This window comes from Carcharhinus amblyrhynchos, chromosome 7 (assembly GCF_965287045.1).
Source record: "Carcharhinus amblyrhynchos chromosome 7, sCarAmb.v2.hapA, whole genome shotgun sequence".
In the NCBI taxonomy this organism is placed as follows: Eukaryota; Metazoa; Chordata; class Chondrichthyes; order Carcharhiniformes; family Carcharhinidae; genus Carcharhinus; species Carcharhinus amblyrhynchos.
In genome coordinates this window covers 105428175-105446458 of record NC_137330.1, presented here as the reverse complement: position 1 = coordinate 105446458, position 18284 = coordinate 105428175, and the positions used below count along the sequence as shown (strand labels likewise).

The 18284-nt window shown below is 43.2% G+C and overlaps 2 protein-coding genes across 2 annotated transcripts in view; one reads left to right on the top strand and one right to left on the bottom strand.

Annotated features, from left to right (window-relative positions):
- Positions 1–6183, bottom strand: part of LOC145345181 (uncharacterized) — a 135093-nt gene extending 128910 nt beyond the window's left edge. Inside the window, exon 1 of the mRNA XM_080192905.1 lies at positions 6099–6183. Within this exon, the coding sequence (XP_080049031.1) occupies positions 6099–6183 (85 nt within the window). The remainder of the gene's footprint in view (positions 1–6098) is intronic.
- An 8864-nt stretch (positions 6184–15047) lies between these two features.
- slc22a16 (solute carrier family 22 member 16) overlaps positions 15048–18284 on the top strand; it is a 114858-nt gene continuing 111621 nt past the window's right edge. The window contains exon 1 of the mRNA XM_080192901.1: positions 15048–15153. Coding sequence (XP_080049027.1) covers positions 15103–15153 — 51 coding nt within the window. The 5' untranslated portion in view covers positions 15048–15102. The remainder of the gene's footprint in view (positions 15154–18284) is intronic.

Sequence of the window (18284 nt, the reverse complement as noted above, 5' to 3'; positions counted from 1 at the left end):
CCTAGAACGAATATCTATCGAGATATATGTCTCAGGGCCGGTGGAAGGGACAGAAGTCTGCTGCAATGCTTCTACATGTGCATTTTGTTCATGTAGTACAATGACATCCTAACTCTTGACTAGGCTTGTGTTGGGGCTAGACAGGGCTCTGTCTCAAGCCTTTCTTCTTCCTGGTGGCACTTATAAGCAAGAGAGCAGACTGAGTGACTGCATGAGCTGCCTCCAACATGGGTGCAAATGCACTCTACAGTTTCTATGACTTGCATGGATCCTTGCTGGATGGAGATGGTGGCTGCAAGCCAATCTCTCCATCATTGATGGATCTGTCCCACTGCACCCAGCTGAGTTACCCATTCCTCAAAGTCGGTCAGTTCTTTCCATTGTGGCCAATCCCCGCCCATCATTGAATATAGCAGTTGGGATGTCTTGTTGAAGTTGTACAAGACATTGGTAAGGCCACACTTGGAATACTTGTGCAATTCTGGTCACCCTATAATAGAGAGGATATTATTAAACTAAAAAGAGTGCAGAAAAGATTTATTAGGATGCTACCAGGACTTGATGGACTGAGTTATAAGGAGAGACTGAATAGACTGGGACTTTTTCCTCTGGAGCATAGGAGGCTGAGGGGTGACCTTATAGAGGTCTATAAAATAATGAGGGGCATAGACAAGGTAGATAGTCAATATATTTTCCCAATGGTAGGGGAATCTAAAACCAGAGGGCATAGATTTAAGATGAGAGGGGAGAGATACAAAAGTGTCCAGAGGAACAATTTTTTTCATACAGAGGGTAGTGAACAAGCTGCCAGAAGCAGTAGTAGAGGCAGGTACATTTTTATCTTTTAAAAAGCACTTAGATAATTACATGGGTATGATGGGTATCGAGGGACATGGGCTAAATGAGGGCAATTGGGATTAGCTTAGGGTTTTAAAAAAAGGGGTGGCATGGACAAGTTGGCCCGCAGGGTTGTTTCCATGCTGTAAACCTCCATGACTATCTACTCGCTCTCTCTACAATTATGGCTTAACCTCTCCTGCACAAAGGGGGAAGATTAGGTTGAGAGCAATTGGGTTTCATGTATCTTTCTGGGAACATTAGAATGTAAGATTTCGTAACTTGTATTATCCTTCTAAGTCTGTATATATGTGTAAAGGTACAGTCTGGATGAAGGAGTACTGCATTATAGTTAATAATTTCTTGTTTAATTAATGTTATATTGTTTTGTTAAAAGTTAACCGACAGTCCTGTGGCTCTCTTTGTCTACGTCTAAATAAAAAATAAAAATTGGGTACCATCGAGCCAGGTTCCACTCTGGGACTTAACTACCCAGTGGTAACATCAGCTGGGATTGTAACAATTCATATTTGCCTGTACTTCAAAACTACTACAGTAAATTTTCCTCGACAAATGCTTTTTAAAAAGTTAACAAAATTTAGTGCCACTACAAATTCCCATTCTTTGCTTTCCTCAACGATATTACAGAGAGTAAAGATTTGGCTAATGCAACATCGATTCTTAAAAAACAAATTTATTTTTTTGTTAAGTCTCTCGTCGAAGGTTGTTTTCGCAGATAATCATACAGAAGAGTTTCCAGGGACGTAGAGTAACATAATATCACACTAGCTGTTACAATCATTTCTGTCTCCTTCCTTAGAAAACTTGACAATGATATCTTTGTCCAAACCTTAAATGTTACTTCTATTTCCCACAATAAATTACATAGATGTAAGAAGGTAGTCAAGCTTTCATCATCACCATACTTCCAGACAGAGGTAATGCCCTCTAGGTTATGTTCATTAAGGAAACCTTTCAGTAAAGTTAAGCCCACAACTACAGAACCAGTGAGTTTAGCTTTGGTGGTGGGGAAACTTCTAAAAATAATCCAGAGCAAAATCAATAGTCACATGGATAAATGGAGGTTAATGAAGAAAGGTCAGCATGGATTTCTTGAGGGAAAATTATGTTTTACGAACTTACTGGAACTTCTTGAAAAGGTATTGGTGAGGGTTGACAAGGACAATACTTTGATGCGGTGTACAAGGAATTCCAAAAGGCTTTTGATACAGTGGCTGAGTGACAGGAAACAGAGGATAGCAGTTAATGGATATTTCTTGGGATGGACAAAGGACATATTGGGGTTCCCCAGGTATGTGTTGGGATCTTGTTTTTCTTTATATATACTGACCTGGACCTTAGTGTATTGGGAACAATTTCAAAGTTTGTGAATGATATGAAACTTGGAAACATTACGAACTATGAGAAGGGTAGTGTAGAATCTGAAATGGGCATAAACAATTTGGTGGAATGAGCAGATTGATGGCAGATCAAGTTCAGTGCAGAGAAATGTGAAGTGTTTCACTTTGCTAGGAAGAACATGGAGAAACAATATAAAACAAAGGGCTCAATTCTAAATGTAGTTAAGAAGTAGAGGAACTTGGTTGTATCTGTGCGTAAATCATTTAAGGTGGAAGAACGGATTGGGAATATGGTTAATAAAGCATGAAGTATCCAAGGCTTTGTTAATAGGAGTATGGAGTACTAGAACAAGGAGGTTTTGTGGAACTTGTATAAGACACTAGTTCAGCATCAGCTGGAGCATTGTGTCCAGTTCTGGGAATTGCACTTTAGAACATAAGAACATAAGAAATAGGAGCAGGAGTAGGCCAGGAAGAATTAGAAGTTATTACAGAAAGTACAGAAAAGATTCAAGAGAATGGTTTTAGGAATGAAGACTTCAGTTATAAAGATAGACTGGAGAAGTTAGGACTGTTTTCCCTGATTTTGTGAAAGGACGTTGTGTCTAACTAACTTGATTGACTTTTTCGAGGAAGTGATGAAGATGATTGATGAGGGTCAGGGAGTGGATGTTGTCTACATGGACTTTAATAAGGTCTTTGACAAGGTCCCTCATGGCAGACCGGTGTAGAAGGTGAAGTCACGTAGGATCAGGGGTGAGCTGGCAAGGTGGATACAGAACTGGCTTGGTCACAAGACAGAGGATAGCAGTGGAAGGGTGCATTTCTGAATGGAGGGTGGTGACAAGTGGCGTTCCTCAGGGATCAGTCTGGGACCTTTGCTATCTGTAATATAGACATAAATGATTTGCAGGGAAATATAATGATTAGTAAGTCTGCGGACAACACAAAGATTGGTGGATTTACGGATAGCGATGAGGACCAACAGAGGATACAGCAGGCTAGAGATCGGTTGGAGGCTTGGGCGGAGAGATGGCAGATGAAGTTTAATATGGACAAATGTGAGTAATGCATTTTGGAAGATCTAATACAAATAGGAAATATACAGTAAATGGCAGAACCCTCAAGAGTATTGATAGGCAAAGGGATCTGGGTGTACAGATACACAGGTCTCTGAAAGTGGCGATGCAGATGGAAAAGGTATCAAGAAGGCAAATGGTATGCTTGCCTTCATTGGCCGGGGCACTGAGTTTTAAAAATTGGCAAGTCATGTTGCAGCTATATAGAATCTTAGTTAGGCCGCGCTTGGAATACAGTGTTCAATTCTGGTAGCCATACCACCAGAAAGATGTAGAGGTTTTCGAGAGGATACAGAAAGGATTTACCAGAATGTTGCCTGGTATGGACAGCATTAGTTATGAGGAGAGGTTGGAGAAACTTGGTTTATTCTCACTGGAACAACGGAGGTTGAGGGGCACCTGATAGAAGTCTACAAGATGGTGAGAGGCATGGACAGAGTGGATAGTCAGAAGCTTTTTCCCGGGTGGAAGAGTCAATTACTCGGGGGGCACAGGTTTAAGATGCAAGGGGCAAGATTTAAAGGAGATGTATGAAGCAAGTTCTTTACCTAGAGGATAGTGGGTGCCTGGAATTCACTGCCAGGGGAGATAGTGGAAGCAGAGACAATAGTGACTTTTAAGGGGCGTCTTGACAAATACATGAATAGGATGGGAATGGTGAGATAAGGTTCCCGGAAAGGTAGGGGGTTTTAGTTCAGTTGGGCAGCATCGTTGGTGCAGGCTTGGAGGGCTGAAGGGCCTGTTCCTGTGCTATAATTTTCTTTGTTCTAAAAGAGACTGAGGGGAGATTTGATTGAGGTATTCAAAATCATGAGGACACAGTAGATAGGGAAAAGCTGTTGTCACACATGAAATGGTTGAGAACGAGAGGGCACAAATTTAAAATAGTTGATTAATGAAACACAGCAATATGAGACTCACAGAATCACAAAATGTTTGCAGACAGCAAGTAGTTAAAGTTTGGAATACACTGCCTGACAGTGGTGGAGGAATGTTCAATTGAAGTATTCAAAACAGAATTAGACTGTTAGCTGAAAAGGAAGAATGTGCAGGGTGAAGATGAGAGAATGGCACCATAGGACTTGCTCATTTGGAAAGCCAGTGGACACGATGAGACAAATGACCTTCTTCTTCACTGTAACAACTCTGAGTTAAAGTCAATCCTCTTGTCTAGAGGTGTCATGTTGAAGATTTTGTCCACCTCCTCTTTATATTTTCTGGTTTGGAGACAAGCAAACCATTCTTGTTTTTGACAAGACTGTCACTGGAAACATATTGTGATTGATGTTATGCTGAGAAATACACCCTGCAAATTTGGCATGGATCAGTGGCTACATCAGGATCTTAGATTTTGCAGATGACACCTGCCTCATTGATACAAATATAGGAAATGTGTCAAGAATGATAAATGAGCTTGCAGACACAGCCAGAAAAGTTGGATTATATCTTAATGGTGTAAAAGCACAGGTCATGAAAGATAACTCTGATTAAAGAATAAGCCTAAAAGATGAACAACAGCAAACTGTGTATTATTTTGCCAACTGTTATTAACAGTAAGGTGCAACACAATAGAGCTTGCATATCTGATATCAAAACTCACCTGGAAAACCTTGTGGCAATTTTTAGACACTTAAATCATCCAGAAATTAAATATAATTAGTGAGAGCGAGAAAGTCAAAAAACGTTGAGGGCAATGTGTTGGTTACGCTCCTAATTTGGATGATACATGTAACAGTCCAACAAAGCTCAATATAGATGCTGCAATGGCTGTTTAATATCAGGTGATTTAACAAAGTGACAAATTCAAGTGTCTATCAGAGTGCACAGGAGTCAGCCATGCCAGAGATGCTGAATTTTCCCATTGGTTTCAGGACCATGAAGTCAGGACCAAATTGAAGTCTTCTTCTAAAGAAAAGCTGGACAGATTGGGCCTGTATCCACAGGAGTTCAGAAGATTGCGAAATGATTTTATTGAAACATACAAGATCCTGAAGGGACTTGGCAGGGCAGATGCTGAAACAGTATTTCCCCATATTGGAGAGAGTACAACTAGGGGACAGTTTAAAAATAAGGGGCTTCCTATTTAAGACAGAGATGAGAAGAATATTTTTCTCAGGGGAATCTTTGGCACATGTAAGTAGGTTCTTGACTTATAAGGGAGTCACAGGTTATCAGGGATAAGAGGAATGTTGAGTTGAGGCCACAATCAGGTCAGCTATGATCTTATTGAATAACGGAGCAGCTAAAGGGGCTAAGTGGCTTATTCCTATTCCAAAATTTTATGTCCGTAAATCCTGAACTTACACTTGCCTGCTGGACTACCAGAGAGATATTCCTAGGGATGGCCTTGAAAAATCTTGATAGCCCCTCAAGAAAAGGTGGGTGGTGCTGAGGAAGATAGAAGATCGAGTGGGTGCCATGAGGTATCAGCTTGAAGTAAAAATTTAAAGGAACTCTAGTAGGCTCCTTGGGAAACCCTTCCAGATCACTCACTGAGCCGTTAAGACCTGCCTCCCTTACCCGCCACTGGAAAATGGCCCAGGCCCAGAAAAATGAGATGACTGAACTAAACTGGTCACATTCCAGTGATGCCTGACAGAAAGATTGCTAAGAAAAAATGGAAATGGATGTCATAAGGGAAAAAAGTTAGAAGTCAACTGACAGGATTTCTGTGTACCTGAAGTGTGCTGAAATTTTGCTTACCTCAGGATTGCATGGTATCAATTAATTATTATCTTGTGCACTTCATGGAACAGTGATGATGGTGATGGTGATCACCATGACTGCAATGTTACAATGCAATTGGAACTTTAGCACTAACCTTGGATATCTGGTGACTTTTCAGAAAATGTGGTTTTTAACAAATCCACTTTGTCTGTCAGATTCTGTAAAACAGGTAACTCCATCCTCTCAAAAAGCGAGTCAATACTGGAAACAGAGCGAATGACCTTTTGAGGTGTCTGAGAATCATAAATTCAGAGCAAATCTCAATCTTGGACACAGCTGGGACAGAGTAGAGGCAACTATATTTGCCTGGTTTATTTAGTATCCTTCGTGACTTCAGGACCGCAATAAAGAATTTTTAAGTATTTTATGGTCTCTATTGTAATGTAGGAAATGTGGCAGGTAATTTGTCCAACACCACCTTCCACAAACAGCAATATGTCAATAACCAGATTAACTTTTTTTTGTGTGGTGTTGATTGGCCAGGACACCAGGGGTACCTCACCTGTTATGAAAGCAAAATATTGTGGGTGTGGGAAATCTGAAATAAAAACAGGAAATGCTAGGAATATTCAGCACCTCTGGCTAAATCTGTGGAGAGACTTAAAAGACTGTGCAGTGATCTTATTGAAAGTTATAAGATCCCGAGAGGATTTGGCATCGACAGCTCTTGGCCGAAAGGATGTTTCCTCTTGTAGGAGAGAGTAGAGCTAGGAGGCAGTTTAAAAAAAATGGGGTTTCCCATTTAAAACAGAGATGAGAAGATTTTTTTCTTTCTCAGATCACCATGTAACCTTCTAAACTCTCCACAGATTCTGCCAGACTTGCTGAGTATTTCTAGCATTTTTGTTTTCATTTTAGATTAGGAAACCTGTGGCTTTTCATAAGAACTGATAAATTGCCAACATTTTCTGTTTTTATAACACATCCTGAATTTTCTTTTGACATGAGTTTTTCGAGGAAATGACAAAGGTGATTGATGAGGGTAGGGTAATGGATGTCATGGATTTCAATAAGGCCTTTGACAAGGTTCCTCATGGTACACTGGTGTAGAAGCTGAAGTCACATAGGATCAGAGGTCAGCTGGCAAGGTGGATACGAAACTGGCTCGGTCAAAGAAGACAGAGGGTAGCAGTAGATGAGTGGGTTTCTGAATGGTGGACTGTGACAAGTGGCATTCCCCAGGGATCAGTGCTGGGATCTACGCTGTTTGTAATATATATGAATGATTTGGAGGAAAACGTAACTGTGATTAGTAAGTTTGCGGACAACACAAAAGTTGGTGGATTTGTGTATAGTGATGAGAACCATCAGAGGGTACAACAGGATAGAGATTAGTTGGAGACTTGGGCGGAGAGGTGGGAGATGGAGTTTAATCTGGACAATGTGAGGTAATGTGTTTTGGAAGGTTTAATAGATAGGAAACATACAGTAAATGGCAGAACCCTTAAGCGTATTAATAGGCAAAGGGATCTAGGTATACAGGTACATAGGTCACTGAAAATGGCAACACAGGTGGAGAAGGTATTCAAGAACGTATACGACATGCTTGCCTTCATCAGCCAGGGCACTGAATTTAAAAATTGGCAAGTCATGTTGTAGCTTAGTTAGGCCACACTTAGAATATAGTGTTCAATGCTGGTCGCCACACTGCCAGAAAGATATGGAGGCCTTAGAGAGAGACAGAAGAGATTTACCAGGATGTTGTCTGGTATGGAGGGCATTAGCTATGAAGAGTGATTGGAGAAACTTGGTTTGTTCTCACTATAACGACGGAGGTTGAGGGGTGACCTGATAAAAGTCTATAAGATTATGAGAGGCATGGACAGAGTGGATAGCCAGAAGCTTTTTCCCAGTCTGGAAGAGTCCATTACTCGGGGGCACAGGTTTAAGATATCAGGAACAAGATTTAAAAGAGATTTACGAGGCAGATTTTTTATACAGAGGGTGATGGGTGCCTGGAACTCGCTGCTGGGGGAGGTAGTGGAAGTGGATATGGTAGTGACTTTTAAGGGGCGTCTTGACAAATACATGAATAGGGTGGGAATACAGGGACATGGTCCCAGAAGGGTAGGAGGTTTTAGTTAAGTCGGCAGCATGGTCAGTGCAGACTTGGCGGGCTGTAGGGCCTGTTCCTGTGTTGTAATTTTCTTTGTTCTTTATGGTGCCAAGGGATCTTCTGACTTTAACCACTAACCCCAAACCATGAAGATGCTTGAGGAGGATGGAGGGAAATGATGATGAAGATGGGTTAGATGACAATGAAAATGGTGAAAGGGGCTCACCACTTCTTGGGTGCAGCGTCTTGCTCCACCACTGCACCGTACTCAGAATTGGTAGGTGAGGATCGAGCAGAGTGGGTGGAAAGAAGAGATGCTGATGGAGACAAGGGAGAAATGAAGATGAATGGCCTCCTTCTGCACTGTTGTGGTTCTATGATTCTATGACAGTTGGGTGGGTTAATTTATGGTTGAGGGAAGAATGATGATGATGGTGAGAGAGGGATAAAGATGAGGATGTGGAAGGGATGAAGATAACATAAGAACATAAGAAATAGGAGCAGGAGTAGGCCATCTGGCCCTTCGAGCCTGCCCTGCCATTCAATAAGATCATGGCTGATCTGTCGTGGCTCAGTTCCACATTCCCGCCCTCTCCCCATAACCCTTAATCCCCTCTCTTATCAAAAACCCATCAACCTGCATCTTAAAAATATTTAGCGAGGTAGCCTCCACCACTTCAACGGGCAGAGAATTCCAGAGATTCACCACCCTTTGAGTGAAGAAGTTCCTCCTCAACTCCGTTCTAAACCGCCCCCCCTTTATCTTGAGGCTGTGCCCCCTAGTCCTACTGTCCTTTCTGAGCGGGAAGAGTCTCTCCACCTCTATCCTATCCATCCCATTCATCATCTTAAACGTCTCAAGGAGATCTCCCCTCATCTTCTAAACTCTAACGAGTACAAGCCTAGTTTATTCAGCCTCTCCTCATAGCTCAACCCCCTCAACTCCGGCATCAGCCTAGTAAACCTCCTCTGCACTCCCTCCAAGGCCAAAATATCCTTGTGTAAGTACAGCGCCCAAAACTGCACACAGTACTCCAGCTGCGGCCTCACCAATGCCCTATACAGCCGCAGCAAGACCTCCCTACTTTTATATTCAATCCCCCTCGCTATGAAGGCCAGCATCCCATTTGCCTTCCTGACCACCTGCTGCACCTGCAAGCTGGGCTTTTGCGACTCATGCACAAGGACCCCGAGGTCCCTCTGCACCGTCGCCTGCTGCAGTTTTTCTCCACGTAAGTAATAATCCTTCCTACCATTATTCCTACCAAAGTGGACCACCTCGCACTTGCCAACATTGAATTCCATTTGCCAGTTCCTGGCCCATTCGCCCAGCCTATCTAGGTCCTTCTGCAGACTCTCCACACCCTCCACGCAATTTGCCGTTCCACCAATCTTGGTGTCATCAGCAAATTTCGACACCATACACTCGGTTCCCTCCTCCAGATCATCTATATAAATGGTAAACAGCTGAGGCCCCAGCACCGACCCCTGAGGCACTTCACTAATCACCAACCGCCAATCCGAATAGCACCCGTTGACCCCCACTCTCTGCCTCCTATTTGACAACCAATCCTCTATCCACGCTAACACCCTACCCCCAACTCCATGTCCCCTGACCTTCTGCAATAACCTCTTGAGGTACCTTGTCTAACGCCTTCTGAAAATCAAGAAAGACCACATCCACCGGCTCTCCTCTATCCACCCCCTAGACACATCCTCATAGAACTCCAGTAAATTTGTCAGACACGACTTCCCCTTAATGAAACCATGCTGCGTCTGCTCTATCAAGCAATTCCCCTCAAGATGCCTCGCTATTTCCTCCTTGATGACGGATTCTAACATTTTACCTACAACAGACGTTAAACTAACCGGCCTATAATTCCCCGCATTTTGCCTGGCACCCTTCTTAAACAATGGCGTAACATTAGCCGCTTTCCAATCTTCCGGCACTTCCCCGGAATCCAGCGACGTCTGGAAAATAACCACCAAGGCATCCAAGATGATGAGGATGAGGGAGCAGTGCTCTGAGGGAAAGGTTTAAAATGATGAGTGGGCTGACAAATTGATAGTGGGTTGATGAACGGCAGATGGAGTTTCATTTAGACAATTGCGAGGTGATGCATTTTGGTAGACTGAACCAGGGCAGGACTTACTCAGTTAATGGTAGGGTGTTGGGAAGAGTTCTAGAACAAAGAGATCTAGGGGTACGTGTTCATAGCTCCTTGAAAGTGGAGTCACAAGTGGACAGAGTGGTGAAGAAGGCATTCGGCATGCTTGGTTTCATTGGTCAGAATATTGAATACAGGAGTTAGAGTGCCTTGTTGAAATTGTACAAGACATTAGTAAGGCTACACTTGGAATACTACGTGCAGTTCTGGTCACCCCATTATAGAAAGGATATTATTAAACTAGAAAGAGTGCAGAAAAGATTTACTAGGATGCTATTGGGACTTGATGGATTGAGTTATAAGGAGAGGCTGGATAGACTGGGACTTTTTTCTCTGGAGCGTAAGAGGCTGAGGGGTGATCTCATAGAGGTCTATAAAATAATGAGGGGCACAGTTCAGCTCGATAGTCAATATTTTTTCTCAAAGGTAGGGAAGTCTAAAATTGGCATAGGTTTAAGCTGAGAGGGGAGAGATACAAAAGTGTCAGTGGGGCAATTTTTTCACACAGAGGGTGGTGAGTGTCTGGAACAAGCTGATAGTAGTAGAGACGGGTACAATTTTGTCTTTTAAAAAGCATTTAGATAGTTACATGGGCAAGATGGGTATACAGGGATATGGGCCAATTGCGGGCAATTGGGATTAGCTTAGGACTTTTAAAAAAAAGGGCAGTATGGACAACTTGGGCTGAAGGGCCTGTTTCCATGTTATAAACCTCTACGACCTCTATAACGATACTGAAGAGGAGCGAACAAGCAGCAGAATTCCAGCACAGTGATTAGAACTGCTATCTCACAATGCCAGGGACTCAGGCTCAATTCCAGGCTTGGGTCACTATCTGTGTGGAGTTTGCACATTCTCCCTGTGTAACTTAATTGCAGTGTTAATGTAAGCCTACAGTAAACAGTTATTTAATTGCAGTGTTAATGTAAGCCTACTTGTGACACTAATAAATAAACTTTTAACTTTAGGGAGCAGGATATTCTGGACCTGATAATGAGTAATGAGACAAGATTAATCAATAAACTCATTGGAAATGAGCTAGGCAACAATGATCATAACATGTTGGAATTTCATGGTCAATTTGAAGGGAAAAGACTGAATCTAAGACCAGTGTTTTATATCTGAATAAAGGTCATGATAAGGGTATGAAAAAAATCTTGCTAAAACAGTATAAGTACAGTGATAGCTTTTAAGGAGATACTTAACAACTCTCAGCAAAGATTTATCCGAGTGAGAAAGAAAGGCTCTTTGAGAAGGATGCCTCATCCATGGCTGAATAACAAAATTAAAGATAGCATCAAACTGAATGAAACCCTCTACAAATCTTCAAAAATTAGTGGTAGGACAGAAGATTAGTTAAATTTAAGAACCATCAAAGAATTAGTAAAATAAAGAGGGAGAAAGAAGCAAATGAGAGAAAAATAGCCAATACCATAAAAGCAGATAGTATTGAAATAGGAAAAGAGTAACTAAAGCTAGTGTTGATCCTCTAGAGTGTGAGTTTGGGAATTGATAGTAGAAAACAAGGAAATAGCAGTGGCATTGAATAGGTATTTTATGTCTTTCTTCGTTGTACAAGACATAATACTTTCCAAGATACTTGAAAATCAGGCAGTCAAGAGGAAGGAGAATCTTAATCACCATAACCATGGAAAAGGTGCTGGCTCTATTTCACCTAAAGGGTGAGAAGACCCTAGGGTCAGTTGGCCTGCATCCTTGGGTCTTAAAAGAGGTGTTGCTGAGATGATAGTTGCATTGATTACAATTTTCCAAAATTCTGTAGGTTTTGGAAGGGTCCCAGTGGATTGAAAAATAACTAATTTAACATCTTTATTCATGAAAGAAGGGAGGTAAATTTATGGCAGCTAAATTTGCTGAGGGGAACAGATGACAAGGTGGAATTAAGACCACAGCAGATCAGTCACAATTTTAATAAATGGAGGAGCAAGCTCGAAGGGCTGAGTGGCCTACTACAAAGTCCAGTGTTCCTATGGATGAGGGAAGGATGCTGATGGGAGAAAGGATTAAGATAATAATGATGAAAGGGATGAGGGGCATCTGCCAATGACAGGAAGGTTTATAATGATGATGCCGAAGGGGATGTTGTTGATGATGAGGAAGGAATAAGATGATCAGAGGGAAAGGTGCTGTTGCTGATGGTTTGAGGGTTTATAATCATGACCCAAGGCTGAATGATATGAGGGATCCTGATGAGGGAAGGTTTAAGATGATGATGCTAAAGTGGATGAGGAAGCTGTTGAAGAGAGGGTTTCTAATGATGATGATGATGATGGAGATGAAGAATGCTGATGAGGGGAGAGTTTGTAATGAGGGTGCTGAAGAGAATGGGGGATGCTGCTGAGGGGAGGGTGTAAGATGATGATACTGAAATGGATGAGGAATGTTGGGAGGTGAGGGTTTGTAATGATGCTGAAGGGATGAGGGATACTGATGAGGAATAGGTTTAGTATGGTGCTAAAGAGAATGGGAATGCTGGTGGAGGCGGGTTTAAGATGATGCTGAAGGGGATAAGGGAGGAATGGTAATGAGGGGAGGGTTAATAATAATGATGCTGGAGGAAATGAGTGATGCTAATGGGGAGGAGATGAGGGAATAGTTTAAGATGAGATGATGAGGGGGGGTTTAAGGTGAAGATGGGGATGAGGGATGTTAATGAGGGGAGGATTTAAGATGAAGATGGGGATGAGGAATGAGTTTAAGATGGGGATGTGGCAAGGGTTTAAGTTGATGAGGGATGGATTGAAGGTGATAATGGGGATGAGGGTAAGTTTAACATGGTAGGGATGAGGGATGGGGCTAAGATGATGAGGGATAGGTTTAAGATGATGGGGATGAGGGGAGGGTTTAAGTTGATGAGGAATGGGTTTAGGGTGATGATGCTGAGGAAAGGTTTAAGATGAGGGATGGGTTTAAGATGATGATAGGGATGAACCTAGGATGATGAGATAAGGGTTTAAGATGATGGGGATGGATTTAAGGATGGGTTTAAGGTAGTGATGTTGGGTTGAGAGATGGGTTTAAGATGATGATGCTGGGTTTAAGGATGGGTTTAAGCTGATGATGTTGGGTTTAGGAATGGGTTTAAGGTGGTGATGTTAGGTTTAGGGATGGGTTTGAGGTTGTGATGTTGGGGTTAGGGATGGGTTTAAAATGATGATGCCGGGTTTATGGTGATGATGTTCGGTTTAAGGTGGTGATGAGAGGATGGGTTTAAGGTGATGATGCTGGGTTTAGGGATGGGTTTAAGATGATGATGAAGGTGGTGAGGGGGTGGGTTTAAGGTGATGATGTTAGTTTTAGGGATGGGTTTAATGTAATGATGCTGGGTTTAAGGTGGTGATGTTGGGTTTAGGGATGGGTTTAAGGTGGTGATGTTGGGTTTAGGGATGGGTTTAAGGTGATGATGATGATGAAGGGGGTGAGGGAATGGGTTTGTGGTGATGTTGGGTTTAGGGATGAGTTTAAGGTGATGATAATGATGAAGAGGGTGAGGGGATGGGTTTAAGGTGGTGATATTGGTTTTAGGGGTGGGTTTAAGATGGCGCAACTTGTGGGCCGAAGGGCCTGTTTGTGCTGTAGTGTTCTATGTTGGGTTTAGGGATGGGTTTAAGGTGATGATGTTGGGTTTAGGGAAAGGTTTAAGGTGATGATGTTGGGTTTAGGGAAGGGTTTAAGGCGATGATGTTGGGTTTAGGGAAGGGTTTAAGGCGATGATGTTGGGTTTAGGGAAGGGTTTAAGGTGATGATGAAGGGGGTGGGTTTAAGTTGATGATGTTGGGTTTAGGGATGGGTTTAAGGTGATGATGCTGGGTTTCGGGTTGGGTTTAAGGTGATGATGAAGGGTTTAGGGATGGGTTTAAGGTGATGATGAAGGGGGTGAGGGGATGGATTTACGGTGGTGGTTGGGTTTAGGGATGGGTTTAAGGTGGTGATGTTGGGTTTAAAGATGGGTTTAAGGTGATGATGAAGGGGGTGAGTTTAAGGTGGTGATGAAGGGGGTGAGGGGTGAGATTAAGGTGGTGATGTTGAGTTTAGAGATGGGTTTAAGGTGGTGATGAAGGGGGTGAGGGGTGAGTTTAAGGTGGTGATGTTGGGTTTAGAGATGGGTTTAAGGTGGTGATGAAGGGGGTGAGTTTAAGGTGGTGATGTTGGGTTTAGGGATGGGTTTAAGGTGGTGATGAAGGGGGTGAGTTTAAGGTGGTGATGAAGGGGGTGAGGGGTGAGATTAAGGTGGTGATGTTGAGTTTAGAGATGGGTTTAAGGTGGTGATGAAGGGGGTGAGGGGTGAGTTTAAGGTGGTGATGTTGGGTTTAGAGATGGGTTTAAGGTGGTGATGAAGGGGGTGAGTTTAAGGTGGTGATGTTGGGTTTAGGGATGGGTTTAAGGTGGTGATGAAGGGGGTGAGTTTAAGGTGGTGATGTTGGGTTTAAAGATGGGTTTAAGGTGGTGATGAAGGGGGTGAGTTTAAGGTGGTGATGTTGGGTTTAGAGATGGGTTTAAGGTGGTGATGAAGGGGGTGAGTTTAAGGTGGTGATGTTGGGTTTAGAGATGGGTTTAAGGTGGTGATGAAGGGGGTGAGTTTAAGGTGGTGATGTTGGGTTTAGAGATGGGTTTAAGGTGGTGATGAAGGGGGTGAGTTTAAGGTGGTGATGTTGGGTTTAGGGATGGGTTTAAGGTGGTGATGAAGGGGGTGAGTTTAAGGTGGTGATGTTGGGTTTAGGGATGGGTTTAAGGTGGTGATGAAGGGGGTGCTGATGATGATGCTGAAGGAGTGGCTCCCGCCCTCCCTCCGCCGCTGCGCAGCCGGCTCTCAGACACGGACAGAATAGCGAGCGGGACGTACAAGTGGAGCGATGGCGGGCAAGACGGATAATCACAAAACTTCCGATTTTTATCGGAATGAGGTAAGAACAAACAGCACCTTTCTTATTAAATGTAATTTGTTAAAACAAAAAAAAGAGAGGGGGGCTGATTAAAGGACAAGATTTCCCCCCCTCCCTCCCCAATATCCCGCGCTCGCACACACATCCTCTCTAATCCCGAAATCATTATTTTTATTGTTGCTGCCCTTTAAATCCTCCCTCCGGGATAAACCCTCCCTGTCGGACCAATCCTGGATTGCTGACGGCGGGAATACGGTCAGCCCAGTGTGGGAATGAAGCGTCGGGAAAGGTGCCTTTTCCTCCCGGCTTCATCCCGCGGCGGGGAATAGAGAGAGATTCACCGTGAAAAGAAAATTGAAAGAAAAATCAACACAAAGAAGACCCCAAAACCCGGTCCCAAAAATAACGGTGGAGTTTGTACAAATATAAAAATATATAAGATTAGATCCGGAGACGAACGTTACTTACGGTTTATTTTAAATGCTGAGAGGATTCTGTTTGGGGGGGGGAGGTGACGGTTGGTGGGGAGCTCAGCACGTGCCCCGGGGTGAGGTGGGGGGGGGGAATTCCTGTGAATGAAAGCGAAAGTCTCGTTTAAATCGTTTTTTTTAATGGAAATGGAGCCGGATTTTTTTTTAAAAAAGCCTTTTTCCCCCTTCCTCTCTGTCGCAGTTTTTCTATCTCTCCCTCTCTCTGTCTATCTCTCCCTCCTTGTCTGCCCATCCAGCGGTCTGGATGGTGCCGGAGGCTCTAGAGGCCGTCAGCGCCACGCGTTCAGCGCTGCAGATAATGGCTGCAGGTCACTCACTCTGTGTGAGAGAGAGAGAGGAGAGAGAAAGCTGCTCTTATTCTCATCTAATCATTTTTTTTTTCTGACGCATGAGAGACTGGGAAGCCATCTAGTGGCTTGCATTGCAATATTTCCGCGCCCCCCCCCATAAAAACATATCCCGCACAGCGGTTAACACTGCTGCCTCACCGTGCTGAGAGACCTGGGTTCAATTTACCATGTTGTAGAGGTGCCGGCGTTGGACTGGGGTAAACACAGCAAGAAGTCTCACAACGCCAGGTTTAAGTCCAACCAGTTTGTTTGATAGTAATCACACAAGCTTTGGGAAACGGCGTTCTTTCTGGTTGGACTTATACCTGGTGTTGTGAGACTCCTTGCTTCAATTTACCAGCCTTACGTCACTGCGTGGGTTTGCTCCCACAATCCAAGAATATACAGGTTAGGTGGATTGTCCATGCTAAATCCAAAGATGTGCAGGTTCTGTGGATTGGCCTTGGTAAATTTGTGAGATTACAGGGAGAAGGCTTGGGTGAGATACTCTGTCAGGGAGTTGCTACAGACTCAATACCCAAATGGCCTCTTCTGCACTGTAGGGATTCTGTTTTTAAAAAAGTTTAAGATGTCAATTCCCACTTGGGATGCCTGAATGTTAGAGCCAACCAACAAGCCTGCAGTCCCAGTTAGCTGTTTCCTCATCCTCTGCGATTGGCCTGCCAATTTTTGAACCAGTTTTACCAGTGTGTGTGTAATATATATATTATGAATCTACCTTGGTAAGCTCACTCCTTTCCCCTCAGCCAGAGCAAATTTCTGCCTGCTAACAAGGTAATTCTGTCAATCTCCACAACTTTTTAAAAAATTGCCATCGGTTTATATATTATTTTTGAAAAAGCCTACATAAGGTTTGCAGTCTGTCAAGACTGGCAAGTATAATATTTATTGACATTCTCTCTCTACAGGAATATGTTGTAAGAATTTGAGGGCATCATGCAATTGAAATAAAATCGTGAGTGTAAAGCCAGTGGTAAGATGTGGGTTCATATGCTCTTTCCCCACACAAGTGAGTTTCTTACCCAGGGGTGGAGGCAAACTAATTGAGATGCTCTCCAGTAAATCTAAGCAGCTGGCTACAGAATGATGGTGGTGAAGGTCTAGTGGCCTTGCTCATGCTCAGTATGAGTGGGGTGCAGATGTTTTAAAATGGGGCAGAAAAATTGATAGGGGCAAATAAAAGTAATATGATTGTGGGCATAGTGCCACAGTAAGTTGGTGACCTAACGTGCTGTGACACTAAATGCACGTACACCTTTCTGCGGATCTACAAATTTCTTTTCTCAACCTTCAGCTTTTGTACAAGCCATGCAATCTTCCAAAATTCCCGTTGCTTCCCACTCTTTTCCAGATCTGCCTGTCCTTGTGCCTTGCAAATACAACAGCAAATTTGGGAAATACTCAACAGATCAGGCAGTATCTATGGAGAGTGAAACAGAATTAATGGGCTGCCTGTGTGCAGGGAAAATCCAAAAATTAGGTCACTGTGCCTGTCTGCTCATCTCACATGCCACAATTTTACAGCAACAGGGAGGTGTTTGATGGGTTTCCCACTTGTAGCACAGTTGAGATCCTGAAGTGGATAACTAATGTCTAGCCCCAGTGAGATCTCCAGCTTGCTTGAATATCCACATCCATTGTTGAGAGGCATCTCCTTGGTCTGCCTGGAGTTCTGGCAGTGACCACCATGCCTGCTTGGTGCTGGTGGTGTGCAGAACTGCTGATCTCCAATTGGCATGCAGCTTCATGAGGTGAGATGGTTGGTGGTCTCACCTCAAACTAGTTAAAGGCTGTTGTCTGAAAAAATTGCGGCAGAGCGAGTCAGCTCAGTGGACCCAGGCTTACCCCTGAAATTTACACTGTGGTGCAGGGAATCTGCCCTCCAGCCCACTGTTTCAACTCCATGACCTTTTGTCAGAACCAGGATGAGTTAGAAATGTGATAGGTTTTAAGACTACTACTCAAATCTACTTGGCAAAAGTTATAGATGTAATGGATTTCAGCAAGCACTTTAAAGCAGTATTCGCAAAAACTATTGCGTTTCTTACTCTTCCCAATTCTGAAGAAAGATCGTGGACCTGAAACATTAACTCTGTTTCTCTCTCCACGGCTGCTGCCTGATCTATTGAGTATTTCCAGCATTTAGTGTCTTTATTTCAGATTTTCAACATCCCCAGTACTTTGCATTTGTCCTTGTGCCTTGCATTCCATTTCCCAGATCAACATTATCGAGGTTCAATACTGCTGCTTTCAAGTAAAGGAAAATGGGACAGTGTCAAGTCTCCATTGTATGAGTAGAAATGCTGCATCA